The sequence below is a fragment of the Sceloporus occidentalis genome, unplaced genomic scaffold (assembly GCF_023333645.1).
Source record: "Sceloporus occidentalis isolate IW3139 unplaced genomic scaffold, rSceOcc1.0.p SCAF_1, whole genome shotgun sequence".
Lineage (NCBI taxonomy): Eukaryota > Metazoa > Chordata > Lepidosauria > Squamata > Phrynosomatidae > Sceloporus > Sceloporus occidentalis.
The window spans coordinates 286,214,935-286,240,013 of NW_028316981.1; the positions used below are offsets into that span (position 1 = coordinate 286,214,935).

The 25,079-nt window shown below is 42.4% G+C and overlaps 1 protein-coding gene across 2 annotated transcripts in view; it reads right to left on the reverse strand.

Moving 5' to 3' along the window:
- Nucleotides 1–25,079, reverse strand: part of LOC149324014 (ras-related protein Rab-3C) — a 203,302-nt gene that overhangs the window by 140,085 nt on the left and 38,138 nt on the right. The window contains exon 1 of one of the 2 annotated variants that reach the window (XM_089495439.1): nt 16,019–16,168. The exons of the other annotated variant lie outside the window; for it this stretch is intronic. Coding sequence (XP_089351565.1) covers nt 16,019–16,042 — 24 coding nt within the window. The 5' untranslated portion in view covers nt 16,043–16,168. Of the gene's footprint in view, nt 1–16,018; nt 16,169–25,079 lie in introns of those variants that run through there. 2 annotated transcript variants of the gene reach the window in all.

The window sequence follows — 25,079 nt, forward strand, 5'->3', positions numbered from 1 at the left end:
TGTGATGAATCTCTTCTGGCAGGCTGTTCCAGAATCTGGAAGCGACTGAAGAAAAGGACCTCTGGGAAGTAGCAATCAGTTTAGTCTTTAGAGGGTGCAATAGGTTCCACCCAGAGGAGCTGAGTGTGCGGGGCGGATTATATGGAAGAAGGCGAGCCCATAAATAGGTTGGGCCCAAGCCATCTAGGGCGTTAAAGGTCAAAACCAACACCTTGGAGTTTATCGCACTGGCCCTAAAACGGGCCCAGTGCATTCTAAAACGTGCACGTGGTGTGCACGGAACAGAATGGGGCCAAGAACCCCATTTTACTGCACAGTGGAATGCCGCCTTTGCAGCCGGGCGTTCCAATTGTGTCCCTGTTTCATTCCAGAGGGTGCCATTTCTGAGAACGCTTTAGAACAGTTCTCAGAAATGGCGCCCTCTGGAACGGAATGGGGACACAATTCGAACGCCCAGCGGCAAAGGTGGCATTCCACTGTACAGTAAAATGGGGTTCTTGACCCCATCTCGCTCCATGTGTGCCACACACGTGCACGTTTTAGAACACACTGGGCCCATTTTAGGGCCAGTGCGATAAACTCCCTTGTACTGCACCCGGAAGCCAACAGGAAGCCAGTGGAGTGGTTTCAAAATCAGTGTTATATGGTCACTCCTGGATTTTCAGGTGACCAACCTGGCTGCCATATTGTGTACTAATTGAAGTTTCTGAGTTAAGCACAAGGGTAGCCCCATGTAGAGCGCAATGCAGAAATCAAGCTGTGAAATTACCAGTACGTGTACCACAGTTTCCAGGTCCCCTGGTTCCAGGGGCGCAGCGACGGTCAGCACTCCTGACTGTCACATTTACCTGATTTGCCATCTGGAGCAATGGATCTAGGAGCACTCCCAAACTGCAAATACAGTCCTTTGAGGGGAGTGTGACTCCATCTAGGACTGGTTGCTGTATCCCGATACCCGGATTAGGGGCCCCTATTGTGTCTGGATTCAGTTTTAATGTTTTCTCTCATACAGTCCATTACTGCTTTAAGACATTCATTGAGAGGAGATATGCCATTGGCAGTAAGTGCTGAAGACCGAGACATGGAGAAATCTATCTGGGTGTCATCAGTGTACTGATAACACCCAGCCCTATATGGTATCCCAAATGGTACAGACAACCCCATTTTTTGGTGATGAGATGGGACAGATATCTTTCAGGTGCTCTCTGGCCTTATGATTCTTCCTGTCTCCCTGAAAAATAATACATGACTTGTCGGATAACACCTGCTGTTAGTGATGGGAAGTTTGGATCACTGACTGGCATTTCCAGGTAGATAAACTGCAGGGCACTTCAAAGAACAGGATCCCAGTTCTTTGTATATATGTCATCGTGATTCACAACTTCCTCTGATTCATGAATTTCTAGTACTATTGCTATACAGAAACAAACTCCCATTCATCTCTTTGATATAACATAACCACTCTTGTCTACAGGCTTTTACTTTTTCTCAGTTATTAACAGCCAGATGTGTTCAGAGAGATCATAGCAGGCTCTAAGTCCCAGCAATTAGCCATAACACTCAGTTCCATTTCCTATGTGTTGTTTTTCTTACTAAAGTCCTTTGGACATTGGATATACATAATCATAGTGAAGGTTGCTTCACCGAGGGTGGGGGACAAAAAAACAGAGGGGATTATTACATCCTTTTAATGTCAATCAAGTAGTGGAGAAAAACATCACTATCTCCTTGAAACCAAGTATAATAAGGTGGGGACATGATCAAATTCTTCACAGCCACGAGTTCAGTGAGACAGATAATTGGTTTCCTTATGATTTCAAGTTCCTTGAAAGCCCAGTTCGGGTATATATAAATTGTATCCATGGATGAGATTCACAGATCTGTGTGTTGTCCCCATCCCTCATCCTTCCCAAATTGACCCAGAGTGTATGTGCATTTGACCCCACTTTAACTTCCATAGCTCCATCCTCTGGAATCATGAGATTTGTAGTTTGGTGAGGTTCTTAGAATTCTCTGCTAGACTGCTCTAGTGACATAATTCATAGAGCCATTACAGTTAGTGGTACCAAACTATTATCTGAAGGAAGATTCTAACTATGTTTGATTGACTTTGCCTAATTATGGAGAACCCTTTTCAGGAAAATTGGAATGGAGAGGCTGAAGTGTGTTCGCATCCATAGATACAATTTATGAATGCCTAAGCATGGCTGCAGTGATTTTGCAAACAGTTCACCACATGGCAAAAATTATATCAATATATAACACAAAGTAAAAGTCATAATTGAACCACCTGGTACCTGAAACAAATCCTGTATATTTTTAAGGGGATTACTCAGAGCCACCTAATGCAGCAGATTAATAATCCTTTAACTGCTATTTTATGCCACTTTGGGCAAAGGGTCTATTTATTTCAATGTACATTTGTCGATGAACTGTGGACTCCAGTTAGCATTAACAACAATTTGCAGAAGGGATGGATAAATACTCTGGACTGGACACACTCATGCAGAAAAGAAATATATGATTCTGCACACTGGCATAAGAATGTGTCCTCCACATTCCTGTGATAGATCCATCTACTTATTCTGTAGCAGCATTCACCCTAACCATAGTCAGCAAAATAAAGCAAATGAAAGTGGATTTATCTGGAACATACTCAGGAGGCTATTTATTACCATTAACCAGTGCAATCTGCAGCAAAATGTTAAATTTCAAAAATGTTTTCAGACTCTTTTAATTTAGTGCTTGGTATTCATCAGAGGAAGGAACTGCCAAATCCACCTCATGGCTAAGGAAACCCTATGAAATTAATAAGTCACCATAAGTCAGTAGGTGCCTTGAAAGCACACACATCACAAATACATATGCATATGACAGTTTACCTGTTTTTAAGCTTAATGTTCTTTAATATTCTAACTTACTTATTTTTAGCTATGTTTGGTTTTAATTTGTGTTGTAAACTGCCTTGGATCTTCAATGTAGGATAATAAATAAATAAATAAATAAAGCACAGAGGATAATTCCATTTTAACCACTCTTAACAACCCTGTTAGGTAAGCTAGACTGAGAAATTGTAATTGGACCACAGTTGCTAGTGTGCTTCTTGACTTAGTAGAGACCATTCACAAATGTATGTCACTCTGAGCAGCTTTGCTGACCACTATACCATACTATATCGCATTGAATACCAAAGTCAGCATTCTCCATGCCATCATATTACTACTTTCTATGTATGACTGTAAAAACTTGAGAGTGAAGAAAACTGACAGGAAAAGATTTTTTTAAAAAACTCATTTGAAAAATGGTGCTGGAAGAGATACTACGCTGCCAAAAAGACAGATAAATGGGCCTAAGAAAAAAGCAAGTCTGAACTCTGATCAAAAGCCAAGATGACTAAATTGAGACTTTAGTACTTTGTACATATCATGAGAAAGCATGACTTATTAGAAAAGATAATAATGCTAGGCAAAGTAGAAGGTAGTAGGAAAAGAGGAAGACTGCATTGCTGGTGGTTAGACTTAATAAAGGAAACCACAGCCCTGAGTTTGCAATACCTAAGAAAGACTCATGGTATCAAGGTGACTCTGAGGTCTCCCATTCACAGGAGACTATGGCAAAATCAGCAGGATGGCAGTTAACAACACAATAGACACAGCACTAGTTGCACCTGATCAGGTAGACTCAGTGTACAAAAGCTTATGCTACAAATTCATTTAACTCAGTCTCAAAGATGCTACAATAGCCCATTGCATACTGATCTAGTGGCTATGTTTTTGAATTCTACCCTAGCTTTGCTGTGTAGAATTCTGCAGCATCTTCTATATAATGGATGAGGAGTATGTGACCCTCCAAATATGACTGAAGTACAACTCCCATCATTCCTTACCATTGGTTGTGAAGACTTGAGATGATGGCAGCTTCCATCCAATAACCTCCGAAGAGCCACACATTCTTTTTAAGGTATATCCTGGTATGTTATATATTCTCTTTAAGGATGAATGCTTAGTTTGCCACATACAGACTTTATATATAATAATGTATAGGAATTATGTGGTAGTTACCTACCAGATATAGAGGAAGGTGTGCTAGCTTCAGTGGTAAACAGAATGCTTTGTTCTGGTGTTGCTAGAGAAGCATTCAGTCCTTGGCAAAGGACACATCTCTCCTGCGATGCTGTCTACCAGTTACTGACATATCCTGAAAGATCACTACTAACACATCTCAGGCATCTTGGATTGTGCCAGCATTTGCTGTTGTTATGGTTGGTGGCCAATATGCATTTAGGACACCACACAGGAGAGTGTTCTGTTTATCTCACAGCAGTAATGATGGTTCAGCTTGGTTAAATTCCCCCTTTTTGAATTTTAGAGTGTTCAGTGTTCATGTTTGATCTTTAATCTTCAAACAAACAAAAAAATATCCATACTGTGCCCTATAGAAACTTCATTATGCAGGAACAACTGGGGTGGGGGGAGTTTTCTGACTCCTGGGATACTTTTATGACATCATGGATGACTCTTTCTCCTAGTCACCATATTTCCTCCCAGCCTTTCTGGCACTAGAGGCATACTAAAAAAAACAAAAAACAAATCCTTGGATCCCAGCCATTACATTTCAACTCCCAGCAAATCCAAAATCTAGTGCTGAATTATGATTCTGCCATCACTTTCTCAAGCAACAAATGTTCATAAGGAGGAACAAGCATCTTAAGTGATGTGGAACAGTGTTCATTTGGGTAAACGGATCTTCCCGGACCAGAGAGGAAGCAGTGGAGCTTTCCAAACTCTCACTGCCAGCTCAGACTGGCTTCAAACCATACCATTATCCAAAAGCTTGCAAGTCATGATGTGAAGAGTTGTCCAGTTAATGTGTCTTTATCAATCAACCCAACAGCACTCTAAAGAGAAATGTCCCATATTCTGCCTATGTGATTCCTGGCAAAGTCTAAAAAGTATGTATTATTCTATTAAACATGGACAGCCAAGGACTCATGCAGACTGGCCCAATTTGTCAGTTCTGAACTGTAGGAAGTAGAACTCATCCAATCTCTGAGATTAGGGATTTTCAGTTGTTGGCTTTTCCAATGTACCGTTTTGGTAGACATCAGGTATGAACTCAGATAGTTGCTGTTAGTGAGGAAGCTGATGTCTGGAAACACCTTTACTTCACTAGTAGGTCCATCAGATAGGGAAAACAGTGTGACGTTCTATTTAGAGCAGGGGAAACATGTGGCCTGCAAGATGGTTTTGGACAGCAAGTCCATTATCCATCACATTTGGCTAAATGATGAAGGATTATGGGAGCTGCAGTCCAACAACATCTAGAAGGCCACACTTTGAAACCTGGGTTAGACTGCAAGTCTAGGGATGGTTAGGCCTGGGTTCAAATCCCCACTCAGCCATGAAACTCAGCAGGGACCTTTGGACCAGCCATGCTTTTGCTGTAATTATAACTTATTTTACAGAGTTCTTTTTAAAATGGGAGTGGAGAATGGTATAGAATCATGTGTTTTACTTTGGCCTCCATACAGGACTGGTGGGAAATACATTTCTATAGTTTTATTTAATTGTGCAATCCGTTATACAATAGTAGAACCAGATAAGATGGATCAAGTCCGTAACAAGGTTCTTTCAAACCATGTTTACATTAAGATAGTGTTAGTGGCATGGAAATTAATTTCATTTTCATCCTCTTCCTCATGAGTTATTGAAATATTTTTGGTTATAAAACAGTTGGTAACTGTGAGTTTATTTTGCTAACAAAATAAAACGAATCCAATCAAGCAACTTATTCAGCTAGTGTCAGCCAAAGAGTAGAGAACTCCATTCAGAAAAAGAACACCAATCAGAAACTCACAGCCCACCATCAAACAAATTCACAATCGAATCTGGAATTGCTTGAAGGTTTAATTAGAATGATTCTAGCTATATTCAGCAGGAGAGGTGGCACTGCTGGGGAGATGAAGCATTTGCATTTCCAATCTTTAAATGCTAATCTGAAGTACTCTGCCTGATTGCATTTTCATATCTCAGAGAACCCTGGATGCTAAGTAATTATAATTATGGAAGCAACATGGCAAAAATGCATTATTAGTTCACCTCAGTGCCCTCACCCCCCCCCCCACCCCACAGCTTTGTTTTTGACAGCTTTGTGGCTACTGTTTTCTTATAAAAAGTAGCTCTTTTGCTTCTTAGGGAAGGGCTGAAGTAGATCCTCCTAACCTGCCAAAAGAAGCCCAATATTGGCCTGAGATAGAGAGATAATTAATCCAAAATTATTTTCCTCTTTCATTGTTTTAATTATGTAACTCCAGTTCCTAAACCCCTTCACCAGTTGCAGCCCCTGACTTCCATGTGAGAACACCCATCAGAAATTCACAGCCCACCTTCAAATAAATTCACAATGAAATTTGGAATTGCCATAAATCCACTCTGGGGGATAATTTGAACTTTAAATAAGATCTCCAAGGTGCTGAATCGGACAGATCCTTTTTAAATGTCAGAAGATAACATGGAATTGATTCAGTGTCGCACAGGTAGTCACCAGCTGCCACTGCTTTTCACTACCCACTTATTTATTCCTCTCTGCTTTTCACACTACAGCCCAATCCCCATATTCTTGGAGGATCTGTTCTCATGGTTACTTTGGATAAGTGGAAACTGCAGTTAACAGTGAGTGCTTTATTTCCACCAGAGGTTGACCATAAAGTCACACTGGAGGACTTCCTTGAATCATGGTGGTTAACCCACAGCACGCATGCCTTCTCTGGCACGTGAAGCCATTTCTGAATGTATGTGGAGAGATGGAAGGGCAGGAGGAAGAAGAATAATAGTTGTGTGCCTGTTCCTCCTCTTCCCCCCACCTTCCCAGGCCTTCAGCTGTCTCCAGGGAAAGTCCTGCCCCCAGAGGTCCCCCCCCCCGGGGAAGTCCTGCCCCCAGCACCGGGTAATACGCATGTGGGAGCACCTTTGAGTTTGGGCACTCGGTCTCTAAAAGGTTCTCCATCACTGTCCTAGAGAGACCTTTTCCCCTCAATGTGAGTAAATGAAGCCACCACTACCGATACCATGGATACAGAGGTTGAACTTTACATATAGTCTTGTCCATCTTTATCTCTCTCTGCTCATCAGCTTAGATGTAGTAAGAAGTTACAAGTAATGTGAGAACCATTAAGATTTTTTTAAAAAAGTAGCAATAGCAATAGCACTTACATTTCTATACCACTTCATAGTGAACTAAGTATGCTCTGAGTGATTTAGAATGTGTAAGCCAATTGCCCCCAACAAGCTGGGTACTCATTTTACCGACGTTCGAAAGGATGGAAGGCTGAGTCAACCTGGAGCCCTCTGGGACCGAACTCACAATGTTGTGACTGCAGTACCAGCATTTAACCACTGCGCCACCAGGGTTTAACAAAATGTATAACTAGAATCATCATCATATGTCTTTTCCCCCAGTTCATTACTCAGGCTGGCTTAAACCAGTTAAGAGAGACATAGCTTGAATATATACCAAATGCACAGGTTAAAAATATAATTAAGCTAACTATAAAATTAAAACCAGTTTAAAAAACACAGCTACAGTGCGCCCGTGTTAAACACTGGCACGTCTTATGTGGACTCCAGCATACGCTGGAGGTCAGCACCGGAAAAAGCCTCGGCGTGTCCAGAAGTTGTAATGGCACACACGCCGCCACGTGCACAGGCCCCATTATCTTGAATGGGGCTTGAGCATACATGGAATTCCCCTTATGCGGGGGCAATCTGGAACAAATCCCCACGTAAGGGAAGATCCCACTGTACTAAAAACAACAAATAAACAAAACAAAGACAATATTGTACAATTCTGCAAAGCCCAAATGTTATAAGCAGTCAGGCTTCAAAGGCCTTCCAATTTTTTTTTTAAGTCTTCACCTGCCTATGAAAGGATAGTAAGGAGTGAGGATAGCAAGCCAAATTCTTGGAAGGGAGTTTCAGAGCCTGGGAGCAGCCAAGGAGAAAGGAGTCTCCTGTCTTCCTCCCAAATGTCCCTGCAAGGGTGGTGGGACAGAGAGAAGGCCCTCTGTAAAGGATCTCAAAACATGAGCAGGTTCATGTGGGAGAATATAGTTCTTCAGATAACCTGGCCCTAGGCTATACAGGGCTTTAAAGGTCATAAACAACACTTTGAATTGTGCACAGAAACAACCAGCAGCCAATGGAGCTGTTGTAACAAGAGAGGTGTATGCTCCCTCTAGTCTGACCAAGTTAATAATCTGAACATATGAAGTAACATATGAAGTGGGAATATTATTTTGTTGATGTAAAAATTAAGCTTTGCTTGCTAATTCTAAAAGTTACTCCTAATGAGCATTTGTAAAGACACTGAGCAGAGATTTTTTCCAAAAAAAGGTTTTATTCTATTTTCTTGTGAATCTCAAGGATACCTCACCTCAAAAGCAATTTAAAAAATGCTAAGAAACTTAGTGAGTTAATTCAGTGAGTTACTCCTTTAACCTTGTAATAAGTCATTAATATTGTACTGCATTGCTAGACATTATGGGCCTTTTCATGCGACACAACTATAGCACCATGATTCCACTTGAACTAGTATGGCTGGATCCTGTGGAATTCTGGGGTTTGTAGTTTGGTGTGAGGCACTAGAGCTCTCTGGCTGAGAATTGTAAATAACCTTGCCTAAACTGCAAATCCCAAGATTCCATAAGATATTACCATGGCAGTTAAAGTGGAATCATAGTCCTATAACAATATAATGAGCAACAGGAATTCTGTGTGTGTGTTTGTGTGTGTATGTTTTAAAGTAATTTCCCAAGTCTGGTGCTTATATTCTGACACATCCATTTCTGTGACTTTTGTTCCTCTATCGCCCCTTGAAGTAGTAGACTCTATCCCAGCTTCAGAGCGGGATATGGAGTTGAGTCTGCCATGGTCGCCTTAGTCGATGATCTCCGTCTGAGCATCAACCGGGGAAGTGTGACCTTGTTGGTGCTCTTGGACATCTCAACAGCTTTCGATACCATTGACCATGGTATCCTTCTGGAACGCCTAAGGGAGTTGGGTATCGGGGGCACTGCACTCCAATGGTTCCGTTCCTACCTCTTGGGCAGATTCCAGATGGTGCAGTTGGGGGACACGTGCTCCTCTAAGAGGGAACTGACATCTGGCGTCCCTCAAGGAGCTATTTTGTCCCCCATGCTATTTAACATTTACATGAAACCACTGGGAGAGATCATCCCGAGACACGGGGCGCGGTGTTATCAGTACGCTGATGACACCCAAATATGTTTCTCTGTGTCTCCGACTGATGCAGTGACTAAGGATGGCGTCTCTCCTCTCAATGCCTGCATGGAGTCGGTAATGGGCTGGATGAGGGAAAACAAACTCAGATTGAATCCAGAGAAAACGGAAGTACTGGTGATAGGTCTCCCAGGCCTGGAGAAGGAAATTTTTCCACCTGTCCTGGACGGGGTCACACTTCCCCTGAAGGACGAAGTTCGCAGTTTAGGAGTACTACTAGACTCGTCCCTGCAGTTGACATCTCAAGTAGATGCGATGGCCAGAAGTGCTTGCTATCAACTTCGGTTGATACGCCAACTGCGACCCTACCTGGGCCAAAGGGACCTTGAAACAGTGGTACATGTTCTGGTAACCTCTCGCCTAGATTTCTGTAATGCGCTCTACATGGGGCTACCCTTGTATCAAGTCTGGAAGCTTCAGTTAGTACAAAATATGGCAGCCAGATTGGTCACCAGTGCATCTAGGTTTGACTACATAACACCTAAGCTGAAAGCTCTTCACTGGCTGCCTATTTGCATCCGGGCACAATACAAGGTGTTGGTTATTACCTATAAAGCCCTACATGGCTTGGGCCCGAGTTACTTGAGGGACTGCATCTCCCCGTATGATCCGCCCCACATACTTAGAACATCTGGTAAAAACTTATTGGAAACACCATCTTCCAAATATGTTTCCTCATCCCAAAAGGCCTTTACAATAATGGCCCCGAGGTTGTGGAATAGTCTTCCTGACGAGCTCCATCTCATGACCCCCTTGGAAACATTTTAAAAGAGACTTAAAACCGTACTCTTTCATCAAGCTTCCCCCCCCCCCAAGGAGTGAAGACCAATATGCCTGTTTGACAGTGATATTCTGCCTTGCCCCTGGATGTTTGATGGCTTGATATTATTGTTGTAATATCTTCTTCGTATTTTATAAGATTATTGTATGTACTTGGTTTTACTAGCCTGTAAGCCCGCTTCAATCCATCGGGAGAGGCGGGAAAACATAAATAAATTATTATTATTATTATTATTATTATTATTATCCATTTTTCCTTGCGCTGCCTTATACCTGGATTGCATGTTCCTTAAAATGTTGCCATGTCTACGTATCAGTATCTGCCTTGTCATTTTTGTCTGTTTTCTTCAGCTGTCTCCCCCTTTCTGGAAAGGCTTTGGATCATCGCTTAGTTCTCAAATGTTACTGTTATTTAGCCAAAATATATGATATCCAAGTAATCGCCTAGGCTTTTTCTCCTTAGCCATATCTCCATCACTGTTTCTGCTATTATTTTCTTGTGTTTAGTTAGACTGTAAGCTTCTTGAGGCTGGAATCTGTCATACCTGATGTGTGTGTGTGTGTTTGTTTTGGGTAAAGAACTAGGTACCTAGGTGGTGACGAAAATGAGGGTCTCCAAAGAAATGAAAACCCAGAGTACATACAAGGAATATGTGAAATAAAGCATTTGTTTTGTTTTAATTTTGTCTGTGCAGCCTAATTCTGTCCATGCTCACTCATGCCCAGCTGAATTCTACAGGATTTATTCCCTAACAATATTGTACGATTGCACTATCTATAAAATTGCAGGCATACAATTCAATCCAATGCATGGTTACTCAGCAGGAAGAGCAACTGAGTTCACAGACTTTGTTCCTAAGTAAGTGTGCAGAGCATTTCTGTCTTAGTTTTCTTGGCAGATGAAACACCTATAAGAAATCCAGTAGCAAAACTGATCTGCAACTTTAATTCCAATAGAAATTATAACTCACAACGTCAGCTGTAAAGACCTTGTGAGTAGTGCTGAACTTCTCATGCCAAGATAATATTCATATTTCCATGATTCATTTACAGTTAACCTAAGGAAATTTACAGTACAGTTAATGTCTACTGAGAAATAAGTCTCATGATATTCAGTGAGTTTTATTCCTAGGTAAGGTCCAGTAGATACGGGCCTTTTAGGCCCCCTCGTCACATACTAGGGGTTGGCTGAGGGCAGAGGGCCCAGACTCCCCACAACCGTCGCATGTGACGAGGGTGTAACAATGGCGGCGCCCTGTATACAGCATGCAGCACGTACATAATGAGTGCGCTAGTGGTGCACTTGTTACACCGCCATCATGGCTTCAAAAGAACCCACTTTTTGCGGGTTTGGTGGCTGAGGCTTCCCTCCGGAGGAAAACCAGGCGCCAGCAGGCTGCCCTTTTTGGATTGCAGACCATGTAAATTATTATGACTTGGTCAACCATAGGAGTTATCTTTAGGCTACAAAAAAGCAACATCCTTACACATTTGAAAGATGTACTTTGTTCCTCTAGTGTGGAGAACATAGATGTTCACAGAGAGACATTTCCATTAGGGTTGGTCTCAGTTTTTATGAGTCACACATGAATGTTTGTTCCAGAAAAGCAACATCTCCTTAATAAGGAAACAACTATTTCTGCCTTCTTATTTAAATTCATCATATATTTTTCCCCATGCCCTCAAGGTGATGTACCTGGTGGTGAAAGACTTATTAGAGATGTTGGCTGCATCTGCACTGTAGAAATAATCCGGTTTGACACCATTTTAAGTGCCATGGCTCAATGCTATGGAATTCTGGGAACTGTGGGTGGTTGAGGCACCAGAGCAGAGCCCTGGAGTCCAACTGGATTGTTTCTGCAGTGCAGATGTAGCTGTTGTTTGTGAAACTTGCACTATGATTTAGCTTCAGGCAAAAAAAATTGAGGCTTCATGGGCTTCCACAAGTCCCCTTAAGGCAAGAATAGGTCTCAACATGAAAAGATCCCTCAGTAGGAGAACCAGCATGAACAGAGTGACCAGATGTCCTAACTGCAAAGGACAAGGCACCACAAAATGTAGGACATTCAAGGAAAACGTACAAAATAAAAGCTAAACAAGCTAATGTAAATATAAATTCATGCTTTTTAGTCATGCTCAAAATGGAAGACATTATGGAATTCCTCCCGGACAGAAGGTTGAAATTCAGGGCATGTCCTGGAAAAGGAGGATGTCTGGCCACCCTGAGCATGATGGCTGCAGTTCAACACTTTCCATTGAAAATCCCTTTAACCACAATGGGAAACCACGTCTTCAGGAATGCATCCACTACACTCCTGAGCATCTTCACTCAGAAATAAAGATGCGAGAGCCCTGAACAAATGTGTTCAGGATATCAGCCTTAAGACTGGGAGGTTCACAGACACTAACTTATACAAATAAATAAATATTCAGATGCAAATGGAAATCATGAAAGCCCATTTTCACACAGGGTCCAAATGTTAAGCAATGATGGTGTATGTCTCTAGGGTTGCATCTGTTGTTGTTGTTGTTGTTGTTGTTGTTGTGTGCCTTCAAGTTGTTTCTGACTTATGGAAACCGAAAGAGGAACCCATCCTGGGATTTTATTGGCAACATTGGTTCAGAGGAAGTTCGTCATTCCCTTCCCCTGAGGCTAACAGCATGTGACTTGCCCAAGGTCACCCACTGGGTTTCACTGCTGAGCAGAGAATTGAATCGTCTCCAGAGTCATAATCCAACCCTCAAACCACTACATCATGCTGGCACTCAGGGGTGCATCTACATTGTAGAAATAATACACACAGCTTTAAGTGCTGTACATTCTATGGAATCCCAGGATTTGTAGTTTTACAAGGTTTTCCAAGGTGCCAGTATCGTGTAGTGGTTTGAGCATTGGATTGAGACTCTGGAATCCAGGGTTCAATTCCCAGATCAGCAATAAAACATACTGGGTGGCCTTCAGCAAGTCACACACTCTCAGCCTCAAGAGAAGGCAAACCCCTTCTGAACAAATCTTGCCATGGAACCATCACGATAGGTTTCCCTGAGGGTTGCCATAGGTCAGAAAGGATTTGAAGGTACCCAACAGCAAAACCAACAACGACAGATGCACCCCTCGAGACATATAGCATCATCGCTTAGCATTCAGGCCCTGGATGAAAATGGACTTCCATGAATGCCATTTGCACCTGAATATTTATTTATTTATCTTAGTGTCCATGAGCCACAAGTCACCACAAATCAGAAAGGACTTGAAGATACACAACAGAACAACAACAACAACAACAACAAACCACAGTTAGATCCTTTAAAGGGTGGATTAACCCACAAATGTGGATTCAACCCTGACATGAAATTCATCATTCCCCAGTGCCTAAGGTTCACCATAAATCGGAAAGTACTTGAAGGCACACAACAACAACCACAACAAGGTCTTTCATCTTCTATGCCCAAGAGTGCTGGTGCCTCACCAAACTATACATCCCAGGATTCTGCAGGATGGAGCCAGTGCCATTGAAGCAGGGTCAAACTGCCTTATTTCTACAGTGCAGATGCACTCTAGAAGTCAAACTCAGAAGAATTAGGGAGCTGGATATATCTAGCCTGGAGAAGAGGTGATATGATTTTTGTTGCTAACTCCCTTCAAATCCATCTTGACTCATGAGACATCTCCAAGACTCCCTGTCCTCCATTGCTCTGCTCAGGTCCTGCAAATTCATATCTGTGACCTCCCTAACAGAGTCCATCCATCTAGCATGTGACCTTCCTCTCTTTCTACTTCCATCCACTTTTCCTAGTATTATTGTTTTTTTCCAGTGAGTCCTCCCTTCCCATGATGTGCCCGAAGTACAACAGCCTCAGTTTGCTCCTGCCAGGGAAATTTCTGGCTTGGTCTGCTCTAGGACCCATTTGTTTGTGGTTTTGGCCATTCATGGGATCTTCTGAGGAGGGGCTAGGTGGTGATATGATAACCTTGTCAATGGTGTCACTAAGGGGGTGCGGGCTGCAACAGATGACACACTGGGCGTGCGACACCACTGCTGCTCCAACACCTGTATTTGGGCAGAAACATTGTGGCATTTGCCTGTATCTCTTTAAAATGCTTTGAGAGATGGTGGGAGTGAGGTTAAGCTCAGTGGGAGAAGAAAAGAGCCCCCCCCTGATTTTTTTAAAATTCAAAATTCAAATTTCATAAATTTTAAAGATTTTTTTTAAAAAAATCTTTACAAACATTACATTTTTACCCAATCATCACTATGTAGATGTAAATACATTTAGGTTATGCATGTGGTATTTTAATTTGAAGGAATAATTTTAATTTTGCTAGTTGTTTATATCACAACTATTAACATGACATTCAGTGGTATATAAGGGAATTACGATTTACGAATACAAAAAAGCATTCCCAAAGATTCTATATAGTGTGAAATGTGAGGAAGTCAATGGCGGGGTATGTGTGTGTTGGATGCCATGAATTACCACACCGGGTGACACCAACCGTAGGGACGGCACTGATATATAGGATGGGGGACACTTGGCTGAAGGAGACTATGTGTGAAAGAGATCCAGGAGTCCAAGTAGACCACAAGTTGAACATGAGTCAACAGTGTGATGTGGCAGCTAAAAAGGCCAATGCAATAGGCTGCATCACTAGAAGTATTGTGTCTAGATCAAGGGAAGTAATAGTGCCACTCTATTCTTCTTTGGTAAGGCCCCACCTGGAATATTGTGTCCAGTTCTGGGCAACACAATTCAAAAAGGACACTGAGAAACTGGAGCGTGTCCAAAAGAGGGTGACTAAAATGGTGAAGGGTCTGGAAACCATGCTCTATGAGGAAGGACTTAGGGAGCTGGGAATGTTTTGTCTGGAGAAAAGGTTAAGAGGTGATATAATAGCCCTGTTTAAATACTTGAAGGAATGTCATATTGAGGAGGGAGCAAGCTTGTTTTCTGCTGCTCCAGAGAACAGGATACAGAACAATGGATGCAAGCTACAGGAAAAGAGATTCCAGCTCAACATTAGGAAGAACTTCCTGACAGTAAGGGCTGTTCGACAGTGGAATACATTCCCTCAGAGTGTAGTGGAGTCTCCTTCCTTGGAGGTCTTTAAGCAGAGGCTGGATGGCCATCTGTCGGGGATGCTTTGATTGAGAATTCCTGCATGGCAGAATGGGGTTGGACTGGATGGCTCTTGAGGTCTCTTCCAACTCTAGGATTTTATAAGAGGAAACGCCTGTTGTAGTTGAAAGAAAAGGCGTTTGTCGCCATCGCCTCTGACTCTCCCAGAGCCAAGGGACACTTCGTTTTAATCCTTGCCCACCCAAAGGAACATAATGGGAAAAAGAGATCAAACTGAGAGGAAAGGAAGGAAAGGCAGAATGGATAAATACTATTAGCGGAAGCTTCTTCCTCCTCTTCCCTCCACCTTTTTAGACAAAATCTCGACCCTCTCTGCCTGGCTTGAGGAAGAGATGCTCTAAGGCTGCATCCAGACTGGAGAAATAACCTGGTTTGGCCCCGCTTTAATTTGTTGTCTGGCTCAAGGCTATGGAATTCTAGGAGTTGGAGTCTGTTGTGGGGTTCAAAGCGGAGCAGTCCACAACAAACTCTAGCTCCCAGAATTCCATAGGAAAGAGCCAGACAAAGACTTAAAGCGGGGCCAAACCGGGTTATTTCTTAAGTCTGGATGCAGCCTAAAGGGTCTCGGGGGGGGGGGGGAGAGCATCCGCACTGTAGGAATCACGCAGTTTGAGCCATAGAGAGCTGGGTTCGAATCCCGAGGAAACCCACTGGGAGTGTGACCTTGGGCGAGTCACAATCTCTCAGCCTCAGAGGATGGCAAAGGGCAAAAAAACCCCTTCTGAACCAGTGTTGCCAAGAGTATTGGCAATAGGGTGGCTATAAGTCTCGAAGGCTTCTAGCCTCGCCTGGGCGTCCCCCACCTGCACCGGGGCTTCGTGCCTCATGGTCGGCCTCCTCTTCCTCCTCCGCTCAGGGGCCGCGGATGTCAGCCACCGCCAGCCTCGCTCGCTCGCTCGCTCGCCCTCCCGCAGCCGCCGCACCTCCGCTCCGCTGCTCGCCTCAGCTCCCACTCCGCCCCATCAGCACTGGAGCTGTCCACTTGTCCGCCCCGCCCCGCCCCGCCCCTTCACGCCTTTTTCCTCCCCCCTCGCAGTGGTTTCTGGGACGGGTAGTACGACATGGCTCGGTCTCTGTGCTGAGAAAGGAAGCCGCGACCCTCTGGAACTACAATTCCCATGAGCCTTGACTCCATCCACTAAGGAGGAGCTGAAGAGGGGTGAAGCTAAGAGGCGGAGTGAGGGAGGGGTGAGAGAGAGAGAGAGAGAATGAAAGCCCCTCTCGTTCTCTCTCCTCCCTTAGCTCCACCCCTTTAACTCCACCCCTCTAGCCCCACCCCTCTAGCTCCACCCTTTTAGCTCCACCCCCTTTGCCTCACCCCTTTAGCTCCATCCCTTTGCCCCACCTCTCTAGCTCCACCCCTTTGCTCCACTCCTTTGGCCCACCCCTCTAGCTCTACCCCTCTAGCTCCACCCCTTTGCCCCACCCCTTCTAGCTCCACCCCCTTTGCCCCACCCTCATTGGTTTCAATCTTGCATGGTTTGAATGTTGGACTATGCCTGTTTGAGTGTTAGACTACGACTGTGGAGACCAGGGTTCGAATCCCAGCTCAGCCATGGAAACCTACTGGGTGACCTTGGGCAAGTCACACTCTCTCAGCCTCAGGGGAAGGCAATGGCAAACCCAATCAGATGAAATCTTGCCAAGAAAGCCCCTTGATAGTTTCACCTTAGGGTCACCGTAAGTCAAAAACAACTTGAAGGCACACAACACACACACACACTGGCTGGTGGCTCCCATGTCTGGAGGAGGGTGAACCTGCTTTGGGATTTACTCTGAACTTTACAGGAGCTGTCCAGGGGACTGGATATTTTGAGAGGGGTTCAGCAGCTTAGATAACCCCCTTGAACTAAAACTGGAGCTTCATGGCCCCACTGATACTGGAAACACAAGTCGCCATTGGTTTTGTGGCCCCTGGGCAGGGTCATCCCAACATGGATGCACAAGTCTCCAAAATGGATGCTACCTGAAGTTAAAAAAGAATGGCATCTGTTGCCCACCTAAAGTCATACTGCAAAGTACAGTTGGCCCTTTGTATCCCTGGATTCAATCAACCATGGCTTGAAAACATTTTTAAAAATCCCAAAAGCAATGCTTGATTTTACATTTTATATGAAGGACATGACTATGCCATAGCATATAATGAGCCTTCAGCATCCATGCATTTTTGTATCAATGTGGGGTCTTGGAACCAAACTCCAGCGGATACCAAGAGCCAACTGTAACTCATGCCAACCAGAAAAATCTCACAACTGCTTCTCTCCATCCCTGGCAGTAATAAAATAAGGAGGAAACTACCAACTCACTGGTTGCTGCCCATTCGTGACAATCAAAATCTGCCATGCAAGGTAGGCACCTCACTTCACCCTACGGTAGGACCATTGTGCCCTTATGACTTCCTATGTATGATCCATATATGTGGGAGCTCCAGTCCAACCTCCACAAAGCGCAAGCATTTTATTTGCACATTGCTGCCTTTTCTCTCTTTACATATCTATGTCAACAGAGTGGCATTTGTTCAGGGCTGCTGACCCTGTTAAACAACCTCACAGTTTTCAGTCACAGCTTCCCACTGTGTTAAGAAAACTGTATAGAGGGAAACTTGCTATGATGAAGAAAGGCATGTAAATTACTAAGCAGACTGAAGTGTCCTGTGGGTCGCAGGATAATGTCATAGATTTCTCTGATAATCCCTGTACTGTCACTCCCTCGTTTGGCCCCAAAACGACAAATCACACTGCTTGCAAGCCTTTTGGAGTGCATTATGCCATTTAAACATAGCCCTCAGCTGGTTTAGACCTTTTTTGAGAAAGAAAAGGTGGCCAAATTTGTGTTTGGGACACAAAATTTTCTTAGTGTGCCAGAAAATGTGTTTTGTGGCAGTTCTGAAGATCCTAGGGAGGGGGGAAATATTCTTCAGATCATCAGAGGTCTCCCCTTCCTGTTGGAACCTGAACCTTTGCTTCTACAAATCAGGTGCAGGAGGAGTTGAGGTTGTTAATACCCTGTTTCCCTGAAAATAAGACATACCCATAAAATAAGCTGTAGCAGGATTTCTAAGTATTTGCGCAATATACGACATACCCCCAAAATAAAACATAATGATAAGCCTGGCGTAGAACAGAAGGGAACAGAAAGATTGGGGCCAATGGTTCTAAAGGAAATGGGGTCGCAAGAAATTCAGGATGGAATTCCAGGTTTGGAGAGTTATGACGATGTTCCAGAAGAAGAAGACTTAACTATGGCGCGTTACAGACTGCTGAAAAGCGGCGGCCTGCACCCGCCCCTTTCCCTGCCAAATCGGGGCCTCAGTGGCCAGAGCGGCAGCCGCTGAGGCCCTGATCCACAGCTTTCCAGGCCGCGGGGAAGCAGCAAAAGGCCGCTTCCCCGAGGCCTGGAAAGGGGTGTCCTTGGGGCTTCAAGCCCCAAGGACACCCCGCGGCGGTGGGGAGGAGGTGAAAGGGGCTGCTTGATCCATTTCTGTGGCAAAGGAAAAATGAGAGAAGGGCCATGTAGGAGGGAGGCTCCTTGTATGAATCAAGAAGCATGAAGGTCTAGAATAAATAAGGTCACTACTTCAGATCATTGACCTTTTAACCATATGAATATGCAGAAACCCCTTTTCCTTCTTAGATGTCAATGCCTTGGGCTGTTTGTAATTGCAACCCAGCTATAGTGAAGGTTGCCATAGTACTTGTTATATTAGCTATCTCACTTTCATTCACAGTTCAGATTTATGATTAGCATTTTATTGGATGGGTTTTAATGAAGTATTTTATTGATATAATTGTCTGTTCTTTGCTTTATTATACTTAGAAGTTGCATTGTTCATAGGTCACTGGGTCTAAAGTCCCCTGTTCAGTGTGCTTCAGCAGTGCTAATATCAGAAGAAAGAGAAAGGACAGAAAACTCCATATACACATATGGCCAGTCCTACTACTAAGGCAGTGGTTCTCAACCTTTGGGCCTCCTGGTGTTTTGGATTTCAATTCCCAGAAGTCTCAGTCAGTGTGCTCATTGTTCGGGAATTTTGGGAGTTGAAATCTGAAAAAACTAGAGCACCAAAGGTTGAGAACCACTGCATTAAGCAGAATGAAGAGAATGCCTCAGGCAGTACATGCTATGAGACCGCAGCAAGGTGTAGATGGAGAGGGCTGAGTGACCTCGGTTTTGTCCTGTGTCCCCTAAACTAGCCTGTTGCCCTTAAATGAAATATACCAATTGCTTCTATCACCAGGATGGAAGAAAGATTCTGCCACCAGTCGATGGGCCCTCCACATAAATTCACACTGCACATAAATATAGCACTATGGTCCCACATTGACTGTCATGTTTCTATCCCATGGACTCCTGGGATCTGGAGGTTAGAGAGGAATATTTAGAATTCTCAACCAGAGGGTTCTGCTTCCTCACTAAAATACAAACTCTGGGATTCCATAAGATATTGCCATGGTAGTTAGTGGAATCATATTGTTGTATTTGTGTTGTATAAAAGGGCCCCAAGTGGCTCTTGAACACAGAATAAGGGTAAGAGTAATCCTGTTTGTCTAAATCATTGTATTTCCCATCGCCATGTATGGAAGTGAGAGCTGGACAGTGATGAAAGCTGACAAAACAAAAATCAACTGATTTGAGATGTGGTACTGGAGAAGAGTGCTGAGGATACTCTAGATGGCCGGGAAGACATGCACATGGGTCCTTGAGCAGATCAAGCTTGAACCCTCCCTGGAAGCCAAGATGACTAAATTGAGGCAGTTGTACTTTGGCCACATCATGAGAAGACATGACTCACTAGAAAAGACAACAATGCTAGGAAAGGTAGAAGGCCGTAGTAAGAGAGGAAGACCACACACCAGATGGCTAGACTCAATTGGGGTGGCTATGGCTAGGAGCCTGAAAAAATTATGCAAAGTGGTTGAGGACATAGGGTTGGAGGTGTCTCATCCATGAGTCAAAATCACTTTGAAGGCAGTTAACAACAACAACCATCTTGTTCTTTGTCACAGATAGCAAAAAGACCTAACTTTCTCTATTCATATGCTATCACCAACCAAGCCAAGTGGTGCATCTCCTACTTTCAGTAACTGCTGTTGCTGCTAGTTATGTGCTCAGGTGAGTGGTCTTTGTCAGTGAGCCCAAATCTATGGAATATGACCACTAGCTCTTTTTTTTCCCATTTCCCCTAACCGTTTCATCCTCATCTGGTCAGCAGGAAAAGAGCCCAGAGATCAGTTCTTCTACCCACAACATGGGTTTTCAACTCTAATCCTCACAACATGTGGTTCTCTTAGAAAATTAAATGAAACCAATAATCACTTTGCTGTAAAGGGAAGTATAAAAATATAATCCAGTATAAGAAAATGCAAAGGCAGGTTTACTGTTGAACATAAAAAAAATAAAAATAATGACCACAGAGAACTTACACACATTCAAATTAGACAACGAGGAAATAGAAATAGTAAAAGAGTTCTCATATCTGGGATCAAACATTGATTGGAATGGAGGCTGCAGCCAGGAAGTTTAAGAATGTGGAGGGTGGCTATGAAAGAACTGGAAAAGATCCTAAAATGCAAAGACATACAACACTGAGCACAAAAGTCAGAATCATACAAGCCATTGTATTCCCTATTACCATGTATGGATGTGAGAGCTAGACAGTCGAGAAAGAAGATAGGAGTAAAATCCATTCATTTGAGATGTGGTGCTGTAGCAGAGTTCCATGGACAACCAAAAGGACAAACAAATGGGTTCTAGAGCAGATCAAGCCAGAAATATCCCTAGAAGCCAAGATGACAAAACTTAGACTGTCATACTTTGGACACATCATAAGAAGGCATGAATCATTGGAAAAGACATTAATGTTAGGAAAGGTGGAGGGAAGAAGAAAGAAAGAAAGGCCACATGCTAGATCAGTGGTTCCCAAGCTGTGGGTAGGGATCCCTTTGGGGGTTGAATGACCCTTTCATGGGGGTCGCCTAAGACCACTGAAAAACACCTATTTAATTACAGTTATGAAATAGCAACAAAAATAATTTCATGGGTTTGGGTCACCACAACATGAGGAACTGTATTAAAGGGCCGTGGCATTAGGAAGGTTGGGAATCACTGTGCTAGATGGATGGACTTTGTTAAAAGAACAATAAATATGAGTTTGCAGGAGCTGGGCAGAGCAGTAGAGAACAGGGGAACCTGGAGATATCTCATCCATAGGGTCGCTATGGATTGAGATCAACACAAAGGCAGTTAACAACAACAATTTTTTTTTTTTTAACAAGAGGAAATTTCTCAAAGGAAAAAGCAAAAAAGAAGTAACCCATAGAGCCAGATCTTAATGGTAGTATCACTCTAGGTTCTGTCATACAGTATATTCTGTGTCCATTCCTTACCAACTAAAAAGGTGCCAGAATAGGTCAGAAATGTCAAAAATAGATAGATGCTGTGATGTTTTCCTTGTGCATTTGAGTGCACAGAAAGTTGTGTTTTACACATGATAATCACTTTGCATCCTCCTCCCCCATCCTTTTATTCCCTTGGTTAAACTGCACTTTTCCTGGGAAATAATACTAAGAGGTATTCATTGTTGACAAGACAATGTCACACTTTTTATTTCTGGTTGAGATGACACACAATCAACATGTTATTATCTGTAGCAATGGCATGGAAAATAGCTTTAAAGATTGCAGCTGGCATTTGCTATAGATGGGTGCTATAAATCGGAAGCTCAAGACTTTTGAGAACAAACAAAATGTTTCTTTTAAATTCCATTTTGAAATATTATTTGCTTTCACATAGTTCAAAGCACTACATTTTGGACCATTTGAAGGGGCATAGGAAGAAAATCATTTTTAAATGTTATTATAGGTTAAAAATATTCATTCTAATAGGTCAAAATAGACTTGGAAAACACCTAGAATGAACATACTGTTGAGGCATTTCTGAATCACTGTGTAATTTTACTAGAATTTAATCTGGTATAATCAAAAACAATACTTTGTTCTGATATTGTGTGCTTTTACAACTAATCGCCTAGGGGATGAAATAGTGATTTCTGCTGAAATTTTTGTTTGGTAGATAGAAATCATTCTGATAAAGTTGTGGCAGAAAAATTAATAAATATGCAGTATGGGAAAGACATTTTAAAAATCTATGTATCTGCAGTTCTACTGACACATAGGACAATAAAACTTTCTACCATATGTATTGGGAATGAGGAAAAGCAAGAAGGCTTCGGAAAATGATTCATAAGAAAATAATTAAAACATTAAAGATTAATTTAGCATTCTCACCAAAACTGTATCTTTTAAATATGCTGACGGAGATTGATCCCCAAACAGAAAAAAAATATGGAAAAATCATAGTCAACATGGTGACAATGACAAGAATAATCTTCGCAGGAAATCCCAGGGACTGGGAATGTATTCTAAAATTAATGACTTAGCTATAATGAATAAAATGACCAACTATCTGAATAATAAATCAACTAAGGAATATGAAGACCATTGGAACAGAGTAACTATTTTGTGGGAAAAGAAGGAAGAGAACCCATTAGGAAATTATCAAGGAGGACTTTAAAGTAAATAAATTATAAAACAAAGGGAAGGAGAATAAATACATTAGATAAAGAGAAAGGAAAAAGAGGGAGAAAATAAAAGAGAACTAAAATAAAGAAACCAAATTCTAAAGTTGAAATAAAAGAGTAGGAAGGGGGAGGGGGGAGAAAAATCAGGAAAGAGCTAAGCCTTTGATTTATTTATTCAAGATTAGTCACTTAGTAGAAGTGGAAGCAACAAAGATGTAACAGAAAGCCAGAAAGTGAAATGTTTAAACTCAGATAGATTGATACAGGAAGTCATAAGAAATATGATGGAAGACAGAATGAACAGTTTAAATGACTGGGTGGAGTAATAAAGATAGGCTATGAATGAGATCAAGTATTGTAATGGTTGAATGACTGGGTGGAGAGAAAAGATTGGGGGGAAATAGGATATGAAATTTTAACCATTGTAATGGTGGAATGACTGGGTGGACAGGGAAAAGTGGAGGAATAAAGATAGGATACGAATGATTTTAAGCAATTTAACTGAAATCCCCAAGGAATATGAAGTTACAGGAAATACTAATGAGATATTTAGGAGATTGACTGTAAATGCTCTTCTAAGTTTATGTGTATTATTTTTTAAGTTTGTAATTAAAAATATTTTAAAAATCTATGTATCTGTATATCATATGTATGGCACCTAACAAAAAATACTTTGTGGGTATGAAAATGCAGGGAACTTCTGTGGCGTTCACTATATTTCTGCAGTATTCTGTACTATTCAGTAAGAATAGATGCCACATTACCACTTTGAATCATAGAGTCATAGAGTTGGCCAAGACCACAAGGACCATCCAGTCCAACCCCCTGCCATGCAGGAATTCTCAGTCAAAGCATCCCCGACAGATGGCCATCTAGCCTCTGTTTAAAAACCTCCAAAGAGGGAGACTTCATTACACTCCGAGGGAGTTTGTTCCACTGTCAAACAGCCCTTACTTTCAGGGAGCTCCTCCTAATGTTGAGCTGGAATTTATTTTCCTGGAGCTTGCATCCATTGTTCCAGAACCTAGTCTCTGGAGCAGCAGAAAACAAGCTTGCTCCCTCCTCAATATGAAATCCCTTCAGGTATTTAAACAGGACTATCATAGCACCTCTTAACCTTCTCTTCTCCAGACAAAACATTCCCAGCTCCCTAAGTGTTTCCTCATAGGGCATGGTTTCCAGACCCTTCACCATTTTAGTCGCCCTCCTTTGGACACATGGCTCCAGTTTCTCAAAGTCCTTTTTGAATTGTGTTGCCCAGAACTGGACACAATATTCCAGGTAGGGCCTTACCAAAGAAGAATACAGTGGCACTATTACTTTCCTTGATCTAGACAGTATACTTCTAGTGATGCAGCCTAAAATTGCATTGGCTTTTTTAGCTGCCGCATCACACTGTTGACTCATGTTCAACTTGTGGTCTATTTGGACTCCTAGATCCCTTTCACACGCAGTCTCGTTTAGTCAGGTATCACCCATCCTATATCTGTGCATTTCATTTTTCCACCTTAAGTGCAGTACCTTAAATTTCTCTGTGTTGTAATTCATTTTGTTAGCTTTGGCCCAGCTTTCTAATCTATTAAGGTCATTTTGAATTTTGATCCTGTCCTCTGGAGTATTAGCTACTCCTCATAATTTGGTGTCATCTGCAAATTTGATAAGTTTGCCCGCAATTCTGTCATCCAAGTCATTGATAAAGATGTTGAATAGCACTGGGCCCAGGACAGTGCTTGAAGCAAGGAACACTGAAGTGAGGTGCTTGTTATTGCACACATTTCCAAAGCACAAAGTAAATAATCAGAAGTGAAGATGCACCATTTCATGAACTGCTAGAACTCACTGGGCCAGGACCACTGCGGAAGGCATAAAACAGGTGTGTGGGTGGGTAGGTGGGTGGGTTAGTGCCACAGCAGATCACATATATTACAGGGGGTCCACTTGCAACCACACAGAGTGGAGGATAAACATCTGGACTGATTATCTTGATTGACAGCAATATCTTGAATTATAACACTTATGGTAATGTAATAGGTTCAAAAGTGGTCTGGAGAAAAGATCTATGGCTGGTAATAGAAGATTAGTTATGGTCCTCATTATGGAAAGCCTCTAGTTTAAAATCAGTTTTAGCTAAAATATATGAGCATTGTTTTAAAATGACTTACTACTGATTGTATAGTACTCCAATGAAACGAATTCAAAATAAGCAAATGTCTGCTAAATGCTGGACAAATTGCAAAGCTGTAGATACTTTCTTTCACTTATGGTGACGCTCTCCAGAGGTATAA